This window comes from Nesoenas mayeri (assembly GCF_963082525.1).
Source record: "Nesoenas mayeri genome assembly, chromosome: 1".
NCBI classification, from domain to species: domain Eukaryota; kingdom Metazoa; phylum Chordata; class Aves; order Columbiformes; family Columbidae; genus Nesoenas; species Nesoenas mayeri.
In genome coordinates this window covers 51,400,368-51,421,682 of record NC_137541.1, presented here as the reverse complement: position 1 = coordinate 51,421,682, position 21,315 = coordinate 51,400,368, and the positions used below count along the sequence as shown (strand labels likewise).

The 21,315-nt window shown below is 35.6% G+C and overlaps 1 protein-coding gene across 4 annotated transcripts in view; it reads right to left on the bottom strand.

The window, feature by feature from the left end:
• PPFIA2 (PTPRF interacting protein alpha 2) overlaps positions 1 to 21,315 on the bottom strand; it is a gene marked incomplete at both ends in the record, with an annotated part of 303,052 nt that overhangs the window by 132,089 nt on the left and 149,648 nt on the right. For 2 of the 4 annotated variants that reach the window (XM_080355800.1, XM_080355801.1), the window contains one exon: positions 16,388 to 16,450. The exons of the other annotated variants lie outside the window; for them this stretch is intronic. In XM_080355800.1, the coding sequence (XP_080211926.1) occupies positions 16,388 to 16,450 (63 nt within the window). The remainder of the gene's footprint in view (positions 1 to 16,387; positions 16,451 to 21,315) is intronic. 4 annotated transcript variants of the gene reach the window in all.

Below are 21,315 nucleotides of genomic sequence, written 5' to 3'. Positions count from 1 at the left end.
TTTGAGCTAGGTTCAACCTCTGTATTCCCCCCCAGCAACTAGAAACACCCACTGCCATGAGAGCTAGCATACAAAGAACAGTAATGAGAATTACATTCATCAGGAGATTTCACTGCATGGTGTGATTCCTACATTGTGATTGTGTTGTGATTTCAGAATATCACTTTTCTAAATCAGTATCACTCTTCTAAATCAAAAGCCCAGGTAATGTCAAATATCTTCAGAGAAGTAAACCTGGTATTAAACATTAAACCCTCCTCATATGTAATATGTAAAAGAACTTGGTCAGAGAGTATCGGGCTCTGATATTCTGAAAACTCAGCAGTAGAAATCAAATAACTCTCTCTGATTTCTTCACTTCTTCAGAGACTGATGATATTATGTAGGCATGTGTGGAGGATGTTAGTTTATGTCGAGGCTCTACTAAAGGGACCATGGGATCACATTGTGGATACAGTCACAGTTTCAATGCATCTGAATAAAATTACTGCTCTGAGGGACTGCAAAATGTTTCCAGAAGTCTCGACTGCATTGGCAAATCTCTTAGGAGTAACAGCATATGAATGATTCAGACTCAAAAGCTTTTTCCATGAATTGAATTTCTGTTGAGTTGAAATAGGTTTCTATGGTAGCAGTAATGTCATAAATGATTCCCCATGGCTTAAAAATACTAGGCAGCAATGCCTCTAGCACCTACTGTACTATTTTCAACCAGGAAAATAAATCATGCTGGGACCCAGATGAGAGATATGCATCATCACCCATACCTCCATTGGATCTGTTAATGTCAGAAAGTTAGCCCCTCACAGTAAATCTTGCTAAACTAGATCCTAAGAATGCCTTAATACTTTGGGAACTTTTAATTTCCAAAAGTAAAATGCATTTTGAAACCTAAATCAAATGGATGGATTTCTCCTCAAGGATGGAGTTATCTATCCTGGTTTCTCTGACTTCAGATGTTTCTCTCAAAAGTCAGTCAGTCTTAGAAGCCTAAACCAGTAAACTTCTTTTGAAGAGACTAGAACAAAACTATCAAAACTTGAAAAAGACTGCTGGTGCTTTTACAAAATTTGAAAATACTAAGAAACCCAAATATATCATCCTATGCATACATAGCTATGAAAATTTTTGCCACCAGCAGTACGAGACTTGGAAACACTCTTGTTAAGGTCAAATACATCACACACTTTCTCTGGCTGATCCAAGTGAAAGGAATATAACTTTCTCTTCAGTCATTATGCTATAACACTCCATACACATATTTATTTCATATTAATACACTTTTATACATCTGTACTAGAAACTCTACCCCAAGGTCTAGTATTTAATCATACTGTATGGTATGAAAGCAGAGAAAGATTTGGTTTATCTCCAAAGGAATTTACAGTGTAAGTATTAAAAAAGAGGCAGTAAATTGCAAGGGACAAGTCAGAGACAATGTGACAACATGACAGACCATCAGCTTCAGCTACATATTGCATAATCAATTTTCCTGATAAACCAACAGAAATAAGAAAAGACAGACATCACAGTCACCTGAGCTAACAAACAAACAGTAATTCCAGGGAAGAGCTGAATTACACATTTTCATATAATAGAAACTAGAGCTTGATGGTTCTTGTATTGTGTGTGCTCTCTGTCAGTGCTTTGATTACTCACTCTTGCTTTACAAAGTTCTGAGCCAGCAACATGGACCATTCTATCTTTTGACACAGCTGACTTTTCAGTGAGAACTCCCATCTCCATTCTCTTTCTTGTCTTTATGTCAAAATAACACTGTGAGTACAAACACAGGACATAAATTTTTCCTTTTCCTAATTAACAATCAGGACTTCAGCAAAATGAAGCAGCTTTGAAAAGTGAATGAAATTGTGAGGAGTAAAGTAAGTGAATAAAATAATAGCAGAAATATGAACACTAACTGAAACTGATGGTAATTAAAAGTAAAATATGCAAGCAGTAGCTAGAAGTGTTATAAATGAGGGGAAAAAAAAAAAAAAATCCCAGGATAAGAAATTCAACAAGATAGAAGTGACCTCCAGAGTTCAGCAATCTTCTACTATGGAATCGCATAACAATTACTTAAAATGTATAACATTTATGTAAAAGAATAGTATATAAAACCAGCAATGAAGAATATAAGAATATATTACTACAAGACATGTGGCCGTTCTGACAGGCATGAAAATTAACCATGCCTATTTGTGTTTATGAAGACCTAAGGAACAGCACATTCTTCTATATCCCACCAAAAGGTGCAAGTGGAAACCTGATACACTTCAAGGGTAAAGGCAAAATTACACACTCTGGCCAAGCCTGTGCTCATTACACTTCCTGAGCTTTCAGAACAAAGTAACTACTGGTAAGTTGCTCAGTGGCTTGCTATCTCTCGATCATGACAACTCCCAAACCAAACCTGGGAATTGCTTTCAGTGAGAGTAGTTCTCCTGGGAATAAATTATACTGGGACCATTCTATTAATAGCAGCTTACAGCTATGGACAATCACCTCCAGCCACAGGGAATCTCCCAGTGCAGCAGTAGCTTAGAGCTGTCCTTCACCAATGCAGTGTTCCTGGAGACAGAGTAAATGAAGACTAGGAGATCCTTGCATCCAAGGATAGAAATGTATAGGACAGAACAACAAGAAAGACTTTTTCTGTGCTTCCCTTCCCTTCGTGTGCCTTCCAGGCTAAGCAGAAATGTACATTCATGCCGGTTACAGAGGTGTCAGCCTCCACAGCCTGAAATTACCAAACTTCATCCTAAAATCTCCACATGGCTGGCAGAATAAAAAAAAAATAATCTGCAGATGTCTGTTCTAACATCTGGTTGAAAGTCAAGACTCAAGATGTCCTACAGCAACTTCCAGTCCCTGACTGTGTTAGGAATTCCTAAGAGCGTTTGCCATAGCATTGCCACTCCACTCTCCTTCCTGCTCCTGATGTTGGGAAAACGCTTTATTTCAGGCCAAATAAAGTTCATTTATACAATCAGAATAACCTAATTTCCTCTGATCACAGCTGGAGAGTGCATGACAGCACAAGCTGTGACAGAGATACAGTTTGAAGAAGATCTCATCCTCTGGTGCAGCTCTAGAGTGAAGAAGAACAGAACACAGTTTGCTAGAGGTCGAATCTTCATAACAGTGTGATTTTCCATGAGACCCTGTACAGATCCTTTTTGTTCCTTAGACACACTAATACATAAATAACCACAAAACGTTTCAATCCTCAGCTGGAGGATGTGACCATAGAGAAGACATTTTGTCATACGAGAATACAATATTTTAAGGGGAGACCAAGAAGTGGAGATGATGACATGCCTTCTGGGATACCTTTGGAGGATTTCTGACTACCCAAAATGTATAGATAGAGGTGACACATTTATAGTTACCAAAAAGGAATTAAACTACAAGATAGTCTCTGAAAACCTGCTTCCTTATCCTGTAAGGCATATTTTCTTTGCAGAAGAAACTAAACTTATTTCGTGTTAAAACTGTAATTCACAGGATTGAAACTCAGTTACATTTCCAGTCTTTTCATGCCTCCTGAAGGAAAAATGGACCTACTATATACTAATTGTGACTGCAAAGTGTGATTTGATACAGGCTATGTCATATAGATCACATTATGTATTTCAATTTAGAAATATTAAACATATTGTGACATCTTAGTCCTATTTTTACCCTTCATCTGCTTTTACCAACTTCATTTTGATTTGGGTTCTGAGTTAAAACAGGTGTAAATGTGTGAGAGAATAAAAATGGGGGAACATATGCAGTGTGACAGCACAGTCATGTCAAGACTTCCTAGGTATAGTCCATGTAATTTATGACAAAACATGTTATTTTTAATAGCTATTCAGGTAAATGACAAATTGATTAACTGGATCTAATAGTGAACAATACATCTGGAGAAACTGCATCTTTTCAAAGTTGTTTAAGCATATGGTTATCAATCAAAATATATTCATTTTCAAGATAAATACTGATGCTTACCCAATATTTTAAAATCAATGGAGTTCAAGAAGTGGTTAGTTCTGTATCTATTTTCATCTACTTTAAGAGAGATATCAAAGACACTGTTTATGAAGCAAATAAAAATACATTATGAAATTTGAGGATGATATTTGGAAAAAAAAATAATAATTTAAAGGTATCAGTTCCTAATAAAGCTTCGTTAATGATATTTGCCTGAAAAATAAGCCTCAAAAAACCTCTTCTGAAACTCCTTTTACATGAATGCAAGAAGAAATGATAGAATAGCTGTGTAAGTTTCAGCTAATATTTCAGTAATTTTCTAAGTATTTTGCTTTAGCAAAAATAGTTGATCAAAGAAACAATGCCTAATTTTCATCCAGTGAAAATGAGCAAAATATATTGAAGGCAGTAGTAAAGCACTTATTAAATACACCGAAAAATTAGACCATTTTAAGAGGTATTTTTATCAATTTTGAAATCCAGTAAGGCTTTTTTTTTCACAATATACACAAGCTGTTTTTACTTCTTTGATAATCTTGAAAAGAGGAAACAGTTCTGCTTGTAAACAAATGCACTCTTGCTCTCCTTCCCCCTTTCCCTGGCAGAGATCATGCCCTTCAAGGGGAGGCACAGAATGAGCTCAGGACAAGCAGTTAAGGACTTAGAAGAGGAAATCAGCCTCAGAGAACATGTTCCACATCTAAATCTACTGTGCATCCTCAATCGATTCTTTTTCAATTGTCTCAAAATTAATCTATCTATCTATTCCTCCATGGCAATACTAGTTGATTCCATAAATCATGACATTTTGTTAATAGTTTTCAATCCTCAGCTGGAGGATGTGACCATAGAGAAGACAGGAAAACTCATTTTACTTTTTATTTTATAAAAATAAAATAAGATTATTTCTTTAAAGGTATTTTTAAAATTAGTATTTAAAAAAAATGAGAAATTATTCACTTAATATAAAATTTATAATGTTTTATTACTATCCAGTTTTCAGTATCATGTTCATCAGACTAATCCCACAAAGTTTTAAAAATTAGGATCTGTAAAGGATTCTTTTTCCATATGTATACCATTTGGATTAAGTCTAATTGCAAGAATAATAAAGCCAAGAAGTCAATCAATATGAATCAAAATCAAGAAGTGATGGTAGTAATAATAATCTATATGCATAAAAATAATAATCTATACATAAAAATCCATAATAATAATCTATACTTATAGAAATAATAATCTATACATATTTTTAAAGTGTATGTTTGAGAGAGAGAAAGTTTAATGTATTTAGCAGATCACTGGATGCCTTTCCAGAAGTATCTTTGCAAGGTTTCTTTTTGCTCACTTGTCCCTAAATATGTTTATTTTTGTTCTGTTTTATTTTAAAATATTCAAAATATTAATCTTTTTTTTTTTTTTAAAATCATCTATCTTTTCACACGTCTCTCTTACCCTGTAATTACTGTATAACTATGCCTTTTACTATGTATAATATACAATAGGGAATAATGGAATAAGAAGCCAGCTGATGCTAATAATTTGATATTGTGGGTCTCAAAGACATGTAATACAAAGGACGGGCATATCTAGATCAAAATAATATTTTACATATGTACAGTAACTAGACATAAGAAAGCTGAGACAACAAATAACTGATGGGTGACAGGCTCTTCTGAAGGTTTTTTAGTGCCCGTTTTATTTATCTAGATTAAAGTGCATCAACAATTTAATCAGAAAAAGAAAGGAACTGCAAAATTCATTGTATTACTACCCAGGTAACCTTTAATAGGCTGACAACATAGGAATAAAAAAGTAATAGTGCAATTCAAAGGTCTGGTGAAATTCAGACTCTGCAGAAGGATTCCCATTTCTATCTTTTTTGCAAACATAAACTAATTAACACTGCAGCAGCATTAGAATGTAAACGTAACACCGTAGGGAGAGTTCCTCTTAACAAATTTCTTTTAATGCCTGTCATCATGGCTCTTCAGATAAAGAAAATAAATAAGCTATGTCTGAGATATACAGTTAAGAGCTCTCATAGTATAGATTTTTTTTTTTTCCTGGCATTTGGGAAACTCAAATCAAGTTTATTTCTTGCATTAGTATTATAGTCAATCATTATTGTACAAATCATTTATGCGTTTCCAAGCAAATGACTTCCTTGAGGCACTGAGGAAATTCAAAGCATAATCTTTGGTGTAAGCTTTTTCCTTTGAACCACCACTTGCAATATCATGCTTTGCAATTATTTCTAACTGCAATCTGCTGTGAGCACAAAAAAAGTGCTTAAATAATACTGACTTGTATAATAATTCCTTTTCTTTCTTGAGGCATGTTTGTTTCTTCTCAGCAGACAACTATTAGCAGTTTAACAAACAAAAACTATTGGCTGGGGAACCAATTACAACAAAATTTCTATATCACTGCTCAAAATGTGATGTATTTGTATGTATCTATAATTACAGCAAAAGGGCTGTATTAGAAGAGTGCCAGAGTGTTATTTAGGTGCCAATACCAGGATCATGGTTGTCTACAGAAGTGCCTCATGCACACAAGCACTATTACACAGTCATTCACAGTTTTCTCTATTGGAACTCTAGATAACTTCTGAGGGGGCACCTCCGTCATGCTTTCACCCTTCCTCAGCCTCCAGGCTGGAGACATCTTTCTTATAAAACCTGATACACGCCACGAAAAGTTTTCATTTCAATTATCTGCTTTTTCAGTTGGGAAAGCCATCATTTAAAATTTCTTTCTCCACTTTTACTTCTCATCTGTCTCAGTTCGTGTCCCTCCCCCACAGCCACCAGCTCCTGTTCCCACTGGGGTCACTGATCATCTTCCTTCTTTCAGACTCCATGTTTAATGATTTATCATTATTTTCCCCCTTCTAGACCCTGGCTGCCCTTTTCAACCCAATCTTTCTCTCTAGTTCAGGATTTTTCCCCTTTGTATCAGAGAGCTTCCTCCTCTGCCTCCCCTTAGTTCCAGCAAAGGCACCGCACCACCAAGGGGGAGGAAGGCTCCCAGGTTCATTAAGCGAAAGCTGTTCACCAAAAGCCAGAGAGACCAGGAGACCCCCAGCAATGAGCATCAATCAACATTAACCATGAACAGTACTGAAATCCTACCTCTAATCTGATTATATAATCCATCAAATATCTTCATTTTAGAGTCCACAGTGACTGTAATTCTAATTGTCTGAGTTGCTCTAAGCACAGGGGCAAAGCTTGATTGTGTTTCCTAAACATCTGCAGGGGTTATGTTGTCCTCAAAACCGTGTTATTCTCAAACCCTGCGTTGATGCTGTTGTTACAACTAGCAATCACACCAGCAGCTACTGCCATTTAAAATGACAAAGGTTTGTAATATGGGATTTACATTGTAGAAACACTGTTTCAACCCGCTAAAGCAACTGATTTGTCTCATTTTCTGTCACACATACAATTCCTTCAACCATCTTTTGAGGAATTTATATGCACTTATATAGATTAGAGTTACATTTTTAGAAACCAATCCTGAATGGTTTTAGAAACTGGTTCCATTTAAAATCAAATTTGCGTGGCTGTATATTCATCTCAGCAAGATGTATGTTGGCAAAAAGATACTCTTCCCAGACATGGTGCTGGATGTGCCCAAGGCACAGCCCCACGTAAATCAGAGTGGTTTATATCCATCCCCATTGTTGCTGGGACAGGAACACCCCAGCAAGCAGGGCAAGGGGGACAGCGATGGGCTCAGATCACAGGCACGAGCAGGGAACAGGAACCACAGGGTGGACGCAATGACCTGTCGAACACCTGAAGCACATTTTCAACATAACCCTTGTTTTCATATGCTTCACAAGGGAAATGCACAATTTGCTTCTGTGGGAAGGTTTAGGAGCAGGACAGCAGTGCTGAAGCATTGAACATCAATATGAAAAGTAAGTAGCATCAACATGACTAATACTGATGCTCTGTGAACTAATAGTCTACTGGTCTACTGTCATTTTTTTGACTGTCCTTTTACACTTTCATCATACATCTTATGTATATATTTTAATATAACATAGGTGTAGAAAAAAAATTTTTAAAAACTTTTCCTTAACACAAATTATGACTGTTCATCCTCAACAGGTATATTTGCTTTCAGCTTTAAAATATGTTAGAAGAATCAATGAAATCTTTATCATGATAATTTCTAAAAAATTTGTATGTTCATAAGTTTATGTAAGATTAAACTTTCATAAATATCAAGACTTTGACTAATCCCATTTCGAGACTTTGCATGATCCGTTTAATATAATTCAAATAATTTTGACCTGCTGGGCACTGATTCTAAAAGTGCATTTTGTACATATTAATATATTTTAATATTATAATGGAAGAACACCTGATTTTTTTCATAAAGCAATAATCTTTGCCATCAACTATTTCAATATAACAGGAAGAAAAACTAAGTTGATTCTGTTGTCATTTTAAACCCCACCAAAACACAGAATTTCAAGTATTTTGTACTTAGTTTAATGGAAGGATTCCTTGAGATCTAAACATAAAAAGAAACTGAATCTGAGCTGATTTCTTTTTTTCTATTTTAAAACTCTCTTCACTCACTTCCCCAGAGTAGAACCTAACTTAGTACGACTTTACAAAATCTGTAGTACAGAAAAAGTGTAGATAAGAAATTGAAAGTGTAGAATTCAAAGTATGAAATTGTGAACCTGTTTTCAGACATGCTGGGAATGACGTGGCCTGCTATGTGGGGAATTGCATCTTTTAGGAGATTGAAAAGTTTTGTAAATGTTGAATAATATTCTTTTCACAATAACCAACTATTTAAACTGCCAAAAGTCAGTCAACATCTTTAGTAGCTATAAAATTTACATGTAATCAAAGCAAGAAAGAGTAGTGTTACTGGCTGCAGAAAAGTAAGCCTGTGATTTGATGCACTGATCAAGTTACAAGTAACCAAAGTTAATTCTTTTTTACTAAAATTAGAGCTGAAGCTATTTAGTCAGATACTTCCATTTAATGGAAATATCAGCATATGAATGCACAGTATTTAAAACAAACAAATAAAAAACCAAACAAGATTATGACTAAGGAATTGTTAGATATCCCAGGTGAGCATTTTATCACAGACTTTCACTGAGCACAGTGAGTGGCAATTATCCTTTCCTCGAACAGATTAAAAATGACTTTACAGTGTAATGCTAACAGAATCATAGTACTTGACAGCCATGTGGCAAAGACAGATAAATTAAAATTGAAAAAGATTTTCTAGATCTATTTAGGCTCATATTTTCCAAGAAGCATACCAGTCATCTTTCGAGGACAGTTTCTCTCAGTGTTTCATTGGTTGGGGGGCAGTTTTGACCTTAGCTGGCTTTGAGTTTGGTGGGTTTTTCTTTGAAAGGACAGTAAGAATGCTGGGATGTAAACTCAATTTTGATTCATAATGGTGTCAAAGTGAATGCAGCTCCCTGAAACCAAATAAAACTGAGGTTATGTTACTAGAAGGGAGTGATGACTGAGATTACTAATGGCTGCAGCAAAGTGTCAAGCTCTTGTTCCATCCTTCTTAACTCAGCATAAAAAGTGTTCAGGAAAGTGTCAGCAGTAACATTTGGACCAGAGTACAGCAAAGTGATGGAAGGTGTTATTTTATTCTTGCAAAGGAATTTGCCAATTGGCCTTTGCCAAATGAGTTATTACTTGGTCATTAACAGCTGGTGGCTCCTCTGCATCTCTGTTTTCCATGACAAATGAAAATTCCAGAAGAGTAGGAAATGAAAGTACCTGGGAGCACCAGTGTTTCCTAGAATTTTTTTTCCTATGCATTAATCTGTCTAATTTTCCCCAAGTCAAGTCTGTTTTGCCCATATGGTAACTGGTGTATGATCTCCCCATCACTGTCTCAACCTACAAGCTTTGTCATTCTGTTGTCTCCCCTGTTCTGTTGAAGAGGGGGAATGAGGTGACAGCTGGGTGGGTGCCTGGCTGCTGGCCAAACTCAGCCCACCACAATGGTGAAGCTCTCAGGGGGACACAGACAGGAATGCTGATCTTAAGGGTTCTGGCTATTTCACTCCAGTGGATCTGCTCAGTAAAGTTGCCTAGTAACATCTAGTTTCTGTGAACCCAAGCAAGATTTTTCTCATATAATACTCTTCATCATGATATCGATGAACTGATTTTAAAGCTGTTTCATTTCCCAGGATGCAACAGATAAGCATCTGTAAATTGGCATGCTGTAGTTGAAAAGAGAGCTAATCATATGATACTGCATCCATTCCCAGCGTACACATAAAAATTAAAAGGGTGTGGAACAATTTAGGTATCATCTGAGCATTGTTCCTTGGAAATCCCTTTCTAACACTGCTACAACTCTTAATTCCTGGTTTTCATTTTGCAATTTTCATTTTCTCAGATGAGTGGAATCAATGTGTTGGGTCTCCGTCAATCCAAATGGCATGGAGAAGTGTTAGAGTGCTTGCAAAGCTCTATTGGGACACTAACACCGTGCACATAACAGCATTACCCTGTGTGTGCACTCATATACTCGACCACTACACCATGTTGTTGCTAAAACATACATTTGCCAGTGGTACATCTTGTAGTTGCAGCAGATTGCTGCTCTTTCTGCCTTAGGATTTAACACATTTGGCACAGCTGGCCAGGTGGCAGACCTGCCAGGTGATAGCCTGTCACAAAGTCTGGAGCAGAGGCAGAAATGCTGAGCTGCACAGTGAGATTTGCTGGCCCTGTGGCAGGGAAAGAGGACAAGAGGGCCAAAAGATTAGTGTCAAGCTCAAAATGTAGGACTGCAGAGTCACTGGCAGTGAGAATGAATTGAAGCTGCTTTTCTGTTTGCTAGGTTATTTGTTAATGAAGTAACTCCAGAAGAGTTAGAACTACAGAGTTTGGGTATAAGCAGAGAAAGAAAACTTCCCTATATTTTATTTCCTTCCGTGGACAAAAATAAGACATCTGTGTGCCAACAGAGTCTGACAGCTGAAAGTGTTAGATGTTCACATAAAATGGGTTTGTAGCCTCAAGTGGTAGGTCACCATTTGGTAGATCTCTGAATCCTATGGAAGTTGAAAAACAGCTGAAGAAGCTGAGCTGAAAGCTCAGGGAGCTTCCATAGCAACCTGAGAAAGGTTGGGGGGTTGTAATTATGTTTAGGCTTCTGACGTTTTGTTCCTATGTGTAGTATAACAGTTCTGGGTTATTCCTTCCTCTCAGCATGCTCATCTTAATTACCTAAATAAATATATGAAAATAAGCAGGATTTAACCTCTGATACAAAAAAAAAAAAAAAGTATCTTGAAAGCATAGGAAATAGAGTTTCATTCCCATTTGGGAGAAAAATAAATACACTGATATTGTAAGGTATATTACCAAAGCTTTCTCTCTCTCTCCCCCCATGCCTTACTGTAACCTTCCCAAAGCATCTTTTGAAATAAAGAATTAAGATTGCTGATGAATGAAAAAGAGTATTTTTATAAGATGCTGTATAACAGCCAAATTTAATAAAATTTAAGTAAATCGCTCTTTTCCTATGGAACTACTGTAGAAAATGTATATATATATATATATATATGTGTATATATATATATATATGCTCTATATCTTGCCTAAAGCCATAAGGTAATAAATACTATTGTTGTGAAAATTGTACACACATTAAGCTATGTAATTAATAAAAACATCTACCCTAACAAAACAGCCTGAATCACATCTGCTGGGATTTTAAACACCTGCATTTTCAAAATGATTACCCTAAAATTTGTGACTCACTCTGTGAAGAATTCCTGAAGGTACGCATCCCTTTAGACAGAACAAATGTGGCTTTTTCATGAAATAGTGGAATAGCTGATAGTGCACTAACAAAACACACTGTTTTTGCACTTGCTTAAAATTAAATAATTAGTTTTCTTTGCAGTTATATGCAGCAAAGTATGTTTAATTTCTTATACAGACCAATTTTATTTTGAAAGATCACACACTAAAGTTCTGCTTAAGTTCTTCTTGAATAAGAAAGCACAGCATGTTTAATGGCTGCCACTATTTTCTTTCGTATTTTGCTGTTCAAATTTTTACTTGGGACTTAAAGAGCTGTAAAAAAAATTGGGAGTGTTAATACTGACATTTTTCAGAAGCTTAAGGTCATGTAACCACAAGAACTAGATCTGCATACAGAGTGTCCTGTTTTTGTTCTGACAATTAGCTTGCTCTGTTTCAGGGCATCAAGTGATGACATTGAGATATCAAAGTATGATAGACTATTCTATCTAAATGACTCTATATCCATCAGTAATGTCCATCCAGGAACATTAGAAAGCATGTGTATCTTAAGAGTACATCTACAGAAATTACTTCTTTTCAACAAACAGTGCTTTCAAAGTATACAGCAACTGTAGTGGTTGTTTAAAGACTAGTCTATAAAATGACATATATAGATATGGTTGAGATTTGGGATATCTTGCATGAAAAACAGCAAACCTAGCAAGTAATGTCTCTTATTATCCCATTAAACAATGCATAAGAAAACGGAATAAAGTGCAATTGCATATTACTATTGTATACAATATAAATTTCTTCACTCAGCTTCTGTCATGTAAAGAGTTCATAATAATGAGAAATAGAAAACAGAAAGTTTATGTGGGACCAAAATGAGGCCTGTAATGAAAATGGAGGTGTAAACTTCACAGAACAATAGTATGCAAATTAGATTTTTCCATTTGTGGAAAACTGCCCACAAAATTGTAACTTGCAAATCATAATAATATCCGTGTTCTCAGTTTTGAACATACTGCAGGTTTTTTTTCAGTTTTATTGCAAGCTTTGCAGTGTATTTCTGTTAATTAAAATTATGTACTACACAACCTTTGCATCTAAAAAACTGCTTACAATTGTTATTAATAAAATTAAGAGATGTTACTCAGGCTTAATAATGCCTTTTAAAAATATTTTAGCATATATGTCTCATGAACAATCTATTCTACATTTTCTGCAGAGTTTTAGCATCTCAAACCCTGCTTCTGGAAACATATTTTAGGTCTGACATTAAGAGACAGAAAAGCTAAATCAAATGCACTGTACCTTTTTTTGACTAAGTAACTGAGTTTTAGAATTAATTATAACTGTATAATTAATGCCATGCAATTAAATTCTGAACCAGTGCAATATACACTAACTGAAAATGTTATGCTTCTGAGAGCATCCTCCACAGTTATCCCTATTACAAAAGGCAGAAATACAAAGTTGTGCAATTCACAGTAATTAGAAGAAACCACAAAACATTTCAGAAAAATGTAGCCCAATAATTGAAAAGTTACCAGGCATTCAAACAGTTTCAGCTGTAGTTTCGACAGCCTTAATGTCAGTTATTAAAACTATGCTTCACACAGGTAATTACAGGTTTGGAATTTAATGGAATAAAATAAATGATTTCATTAATTTTCTTTCTCATATACTACAAAGTGCATTAAGTTATTCCTTTAGCAATTTTTTCTAGTTAGCATAAGAACAGTCAGTCATAATATAAAAGTGTTCTTGTGAAAAAGTCTAAGGACTCGAGATTTATTCAGTAATGAATGACTACATAAAGAGTTTCCAATCAGCAGGAAACTAGAAGATTTTGGAATGAATAAAACACTTTGTAATTATTCAAGTTTTGGATGACTCTCTTCCGTTACAGTATTTCTCTAAACTGAATCTGGATCTGCTTTTGCAATAGTTACAGTCCCCCAGGAAGATCTGGTGTCAAGAGCAGTCCCTGTAAAGCAGAACTGTCCTCCCTGCAAGATGCTGGGTGAAAGGGCGACTGCTTTTTCTGAAGGCTTTGTGCATTTGGATGATGTGTAGATATTGGTAAGAATTATATTGTGTCTCTGAACAGGATTCTTTTGTATCTAACTGGACTTTTGGTCATTATTAGTTATAAAATCAAAAATCTGATAAAACTGAAAAGAAATCTGAGGAATTCAAGTATAAAAAAAATCATCTGCATAAGACAAACTTATACTGAGAATTATCTGGAAGTCTGAAACAGAACAAATACTTTATCTCCTTGTTGAGAGTGTTCAGAGTTAAGTATTGGGTTGTTTGCACCTATTTGTAAAATGAGAATCTAAAATTAGGCCTCATGGCCACTTGACAATGACTTTGGGTATAAGTAAATGTTAATGGCAAGAGCTTCTTTCACACCCTTTGTGACTGAACGCTGTTATTTTCCCCTGGGGAAGAAATGAACAGTAATCTTGAAAATGAAAGCTTTTATTTTTAGTTCTTTTACTCTAAAAGTGCAATCTAGAGTGTGAACTAGCTAACATCCATCCAAGCTATTTTAAGAGAAGATGATTCTTCAAATGCTACACCTTCTATTCTTAACTGAAAGCACCTGCATTGTAGCTTAGTTGAACATGAGGCTTTTAGGAGGCTACACTTTGGTGAGGTAATTCTTGTCCTAAACATCATCTTATATTGGGAAATATGGTTTTGTTTTTATTACTTAATTTTAATCACCTATAAGCAAGATATGTAAGCCAAGGTGGCCTTTCAGGTCCCCTTTTTAGTCAGTGGAGAAAGACTGACAGCTTCAGATATCCAACAGGTGAGACTGACTCAAGCCTCCACTGTCTCTAGAGCAGAGAGAACAACATTGAATTAAAAATTAAAATTTAGACAGGAAAAATGAGAAGATAGAGTTAGAAGAGCATTTAATGACTTTTATCCCTTTCTTGTAGAGGTTGATATATTTATTTCTGGAGAAAAAAAAAAAAACCCACAAACCTCTCAGAAGTTAAAAGAGAAGGAATAAAATTAAAAATGGAGGATAAATCAGAACTGTAGTTTCCAATGACAGCTTTTATGATCTCTAAAGACAAGAATAAGGATATTCTTGTTCAACAGCAGTTAATGAATTGCTTACTAATTTTAGTGATAATGGATATAATCCAAAGAATAAAAGATAACCTCTGAGTTGGAGGTTTATTTCATTATTTTAAGAAAGCACCTATTTAGAGCGTGTCTTAATGTTGTTTTCAGAAAAATAAAACAAACTAAAAGACCCCAAACAATACTGAAGTAATGCTACAGACTTCTATGACTGAAATCCTGCTTTTTTCTATGCTTGCTAATTCTGTCATATTATTATCTTTCCTATTACTATGTTTCATTAAAAATGGTACTATTTGCAGACTGAAATACTAAAATTGCCTAAGAAAAGTTAAATTCATGTTGAAAATCCAGAAGAGATTAGAGATTAATCATACATTATGTATTGAGGAAGCTTTTTAACTCTGCATAGAAGCAAGCCTGAAACCAAACAGCCAAAATCATAGCCAAGAATGTATAATATTGGTCCATTCAAGTAATATATTCTAAGAATGCAGTGTAAAGAATTTCTCATTGCTCCCTTAGGAGCATAAACTTTCCAGAAAAGATATTGTTTTAAGGCATTGAATTTTTCTCCCAGGTAGAGAGAGCAAACTAACTTCTTGCCAATATTAAATCACAGTATTTTTTTTTTTTTCTCATAGCTATTAGTTATTTTAACTATATTTGGTGTGTATTTTGATTATTTGTTATATCTTAAAGGAACTCAAAGTGATGGAAATGTTTATCCAGAACTCCTTCTGCCAGTTCCCCTATAAACACAAGAATCTTTAGCTGAAAAATAAATTGTCAAACACATTACATGATAAACACAGCTTCTATATAATGCAGAGCCAAAGTCTTTTCTCAGTGGTACATCTTAAATTCTCATTAATGTTTCCCCGTTAATGGATAAGAGGTTAATTTTGGCTCAATAGCTTTCCATTATCTGAATACTTTTAGTAAAAAAAAAATGACCTATTATACTACAAGTGAATAATTTGCTTCTTTTCTTAATGAAACAGATTTCTCTTCTACCTTTCATAAGCAAGAGTAACTCCTCCCTTCTTTTATTTTTCATGTGATATACTTGTTTAAGCAAAGAAAATGAAATCATCTTCCTTCCAAATTTAGTATGACAGATCTTCATATCAAACTCCAATTTTGAACAAGGTTAGGTAGAATAAATATAGCCTCTCATTACTTTCCTCATTTCACCTGTCGCTGTTCTACTGATTTCAACTGACGGGAGTATTGAGTTGGGTGGGAAGCAAGGTAAATGCAGAAGGAACTGTGAATATATTATCATTGTCTTTATTTAGCTGCACCATCAAACCATATGAAAAAAAATGAGAGTAATTTGGTAATTTTGGTAGGCTGAGACCTCACTTGTAGTACAATAATCATTGACCCTGAAATATATAATGTGATGTAACCTCAAGATTCACAAGCTTCTGCGGGCAAGAAAATATCAAATTCACATAAGGAGGCTTCACATTTAAATTACACAAAAATCCAAGATATTTTGAACATACATTAGGGCAGGATATGGTCCTTTGAATGTTATTCTCAATGCTCGTACCAGCAGCAACCGTCATCTGAAAAAGGTGTCAACAGAGATTCCGCTGAAAGGAACAGAATTTTGTACAGCGCTACAGTATATTTAAAATACACCATGCTTACAAGATGAATGTTGTTATCATTTAAGCAAGTTGATCTGAGAGAACAAAAATGCGGCTCAACTGAAATTCACACAAAAAAAAATTGGAAGTATTGTTACATCTCCTGACTCACGAGGCACTGAGAACAACCAAACCGTAAGTCACTTTGGTGTTCTGTGCTGCATTCACTGAAGTGAACTCTGAAGCACTGTCAAACAGTCAGAAAACTAGGGAGAAATAAACATTGTTCCATGGATAACTTTAATCTGAGGTCTCTATGTAAAGCAAGAAGTTTAACTGCTTGTGAGGTTTGAAGGAAGTAGGATCTTCTCCCCCACGTTAAACCATCTCACAGAAAGACATCAAAAGAAGTAAATCTATTAAATTATTCGGTAGAATTTATTTATTAAAATGATAATTTTTTCATGCTTTCTCAGACTTCTCTGTTGCACCAGACAATCAAGAGGGTGGAAAAACAGTAGGAAAAAAGTTATGTGCAGTTAAAAATCTGGAAGTCCCTTCAGTTATCTGAAGAATATATTTTAGCATTGAATTATATTTTTTCTCCATTTTTTTATGACTTTTTCATTTATTTTTGCAGAGCCCAATATCTAACATTCTCGTTTAGAAAGACTCTGACTACTAGGGCAATCTGACCAGATGACATTTCTTCAGATCTTTATATTGACTCCAGAGGAAATTAACAACGAAAATTTTCAAAAAGTTCCAGAAGTACTTTCTAAACCTCTGGTTCAATCTACAAACCAAACCACAGTTCTAGATTAAACCTCTAAACAAATTATTTCCATTGTTGAGAGCATATGTAACAATACATACAATGTTCATGCTAATTATAGTTGAGCACCAACTCTCAAAGTAAATATTTACCTAAGCTTCATTTCTGTGACTGTTTACCAACTCAATTCAGTAAACTTGATACTCAGAACTGACAGACACTATTTTTTGGATTCAAGCATTTCTAATAGCACAATATAACATTTGGAAAATACAATGTCTTGCAAGATGTGTTTTATAATGACTTTACTATTATAATTTATGAGGAAGTTAAGCCTGACTGTATATTATTATTTTTGCAGTAAACAAAAATGTGTACATTATGAATATATTTAACAACAGTCACAGGCATGTATCCGTGTTCATCTATCTACAAACCACATATTGACAATGAACTTCACATTATAATTTGTAACAGCTTTTAAATATTTGGGAAAAAAAAAAAGTTTCAGTGTTTTAAAGGAGAATTATGCCATTCAAGGGAACAAGAAAAGTAAATCTTGAATTTTAAGCAAAACTCTCCATGATATTGGCAAGTTCTTAACTTGCTTTTGTCAGATTTCTCTTCTTTAGATTTACATCCTTAAATATTTGAAAATATTTTTGTTTAGTTTTATCTTTAAAACAACTGTTGCTCCAGAATTTTTTAAGGACAACAAAGCCCACATTATGTCAGCATGACACTGTTTTAAATAAACAATAACTCATCACAAGAAAATATAAATGTTATAAACAGTATCCATTCATTGTTTCAGTCTCACACATCTTTATTTAATAAGAGTTTAATGCTTATTAAATTTAATCTCAATGTTTATTTACAGACAACTACTAAGAAAGGGCTGAAAGATGCACCTGGATAACTGTTTAGTTTACACATTTTTGTACATTTTAAAATTTACATACTTCTCATATACGATATTTTCTGAGAATTTTGCACTTTTGTGTGAAAAGGTAGATCTACTGTATACTTTTGACTGCTGCATCTGAGCTCTGTTAACAGATTTATCTTTGCTGGCCTTCACAGCAATAATCTCTAAGTAACTTTAATCTAATTTCTCAAATTATATTTTAAAACTGTTTCTCCCCTCTTTCCTCTTTTAAAGTGTGATTAAAGGTATACTGATGAAAAGTATAAAACTAACAGTATTCACTTCCAGCAGCTGGTTTAAGGTTCAGTATTTCAATTCTTCAGGCCTGTCATGGGAAATTCTACATAACTGGAAATGAGCAATCCCTGGTATTTCAATGCCATAATGCAATGGCATAACTATGGTAATTTCCTATCCAATCAGATTCATAGTACCTAAAATATCAAGTGTAAGAGAAGAGAAATGAAAGAAAAATATCCAATAAAAAGTATAAAATCTGTGCATTAATTCTAAAATTGTTTGTCTTCAAACTATGCATGTCAAGGTAAATACGTTGTATTGTCATGAACATTTTACTGGCAATCATTCAAGATACAAAATACATGAATGAACTATGCAGTTTAAGTAATGCAGCAATTCCCATCTCATGCATGTTGATAAAATATTTATTCCATTCAGGAATGCATCTAATATTATATCTTCTACTTAGTACTTTGTACTGTAGTAACTATAACCTATTAGAATTAATATTAATGAAACTTTCTATTACAGTTTGGTCTTCCTCCCTGATAAAATGCATAAGCTTTACAATTTATGCAAGGAGAAAACAGGGTCAACAGGGAGAGAAAATTCTGAAAATGAAGCTCAACTATATGGATATATTCTTGCTTGGGATAAGCACTTCAGTTGTTTGCTGTGAACTACATGCATGCACAAGGACAGATTTTCAAGCTCTATCTTAAAGGATGGACCCAGAAATGTTTCCAGGTTCCTTCTCCTCTCTGAGATTCCACACAAAAGCCTTGTGTGAGACTGTGGCATACCTGAAAACATTTTCAGAAATCGCAAAAATCCCTCTAGGTACATACACAGCCAAGTTGCACCTCCTGGCCTTTCCAAGATTGCATCAGATAATAATAATAATGAGTAATGGGCCACACATGCACCAAACTGACGTCCATTTCTGAACTGGATGGAAATAGTGACAAAGGATATATGAGGCTTCAATTTCAAGCTTTCATGGAAGCATTAAATTAAACAAAGTTTAGCTAATTCTGTAGATTAATTGATGAGAAATAGGTGAAAATTAATGAAGTCTAACCTCAATATTCCTGAATTTACACCATGTAGCAACTACGTTTTTAACTGGGTATTTACACCAGGCTTTGAGTTCTCTAAGTGAAACCTACTTAGTAGAAAAATAATAATAATTCTTCTCTCAGAAAAAAAAAAATAAATTCTCCCTCAGAGCAATATTTGGTGTTTCTTGGCAAGAATTTTGTGGTGACCAGTCTTGTACCTCTCACTGCAGTAAAAAATGTTATTTACGTGTTTTAGTCTACTGAAAATTTTATTTCCTCACGTCGTTTAGCAAAACTAGGCTATGTCAGAAAATAATAATTTCTTCCCTTATGTGTCATCTCTCTGTGGGGGAGCTAACTGAGGTCATGCTTAGCAAGCCATCTAAACAGCCATCACAGAATCACAGACTGTTAGGGACTGGAAGGGACCTCGAAAGAAAGATCATCTAGTCCAATGCCCCTGCCAGAGCAGGAACACCTAGATGAGGTTATGCAGGAAGATGTTCAGGCGGGTTTTGAATGTCTCCAGAATAGGAGACTCCACAACCTCCCTGGGCACCCTGTTCCAGTGTTCTGTTACCTTCACTGAGAAGAAGTTTCTTCTTAAATTTAAGTGGAACCTCTTGCGTTCCAGTTTGAACCCATTACCCCTTGTCCTACCATTGTTTGTCACCGAGAAGAGCCTGGCTGCATCCTCGTGACGCTCAACCTTTATATATCTGTAAACATTAATGAGGTCACCCCTCAGTCTACTCTTCTCCAAGCTAAAGAGACCCAGCTCCCTCAGCCTTTCCCATAAGGGAGGTGCTCCACTCCCTTAATCATCTTTGTTGCCCTGCGCTGGACTCTCTCCAGCAGTTCCCTGTTCTTCTTGAACTGAGGGGCCCAGAGCTGGACACAATATTCCAGGTATGGTCCTACCAGGGCAGAGTAGAGGGGAAGGAGAACCTCTCTTGACCTACTAACCACACTCCTTCTAATACACCCCAGGATGCCATTGGCCTTCTTGGCCACAAGGGCACAGTGCTGGCTCATGGTCATCCTGCTGTCCACCAGGACCCTCAGGTCCCTTTCCCCCACACTGCTCTCTAATAGGTCATTCCCCAACCTATACTGGAACCTGGGGTTGTTCCTGCCCAGATGCAAGACTCTACACTTTCCCTTTTTATACTTCATTAAATTTTTCCCTGACCAACTCTCCAGCCTGTCCAGGTCTCACTGGATGGCAGCACAGCCTTCTGGCGTGTCAGCCACTCCTCCCAGCTTGGTGTCATCAGCAAATATGCTGATAGTACACTCTATTCCCTCATCCAAATCATTGATGAATATTTTGAATAATACCAGCCCCAGTACTGATCCTCGAGGCACTGCACTAGATACAGGCCTCCAACTAGACTCTGCCCCATTGACCACGACTCTCTGGCTTCTTTCCTACAGCCAGTTCACAGTCCACCTCACTACCCAGTCATCCAGACTGCACTCCCTCAGTTTAGCTGTAAGGATGCTGTGAGAGACTGTTTCAAATGCTTTATTGAAGTCAAGGTAGACCACATCCACCTCATTATGTCCTCATAAAGGCTATGAGGTTGGTCAAGCATGACTTCCCCTTGGTGAACCCATGTTGACTGCCCCTAATGACCCTCTTATCTCTGATATGCCTTGAGAAGGCACCAGGGATAAGGCTTTAAGTCTTAAAACTGTCTGCAAAGTCTGGCTTAGAAAGCAATGCAACAATGAGGACAAGTGTTGCAGGTCCAGTGAAGACCAAACTTGTCAGTCATATGCAACATGCTCTTGGGTAAGGGTTGACTGCAGTCTCTGGGACATGTGGAACCCA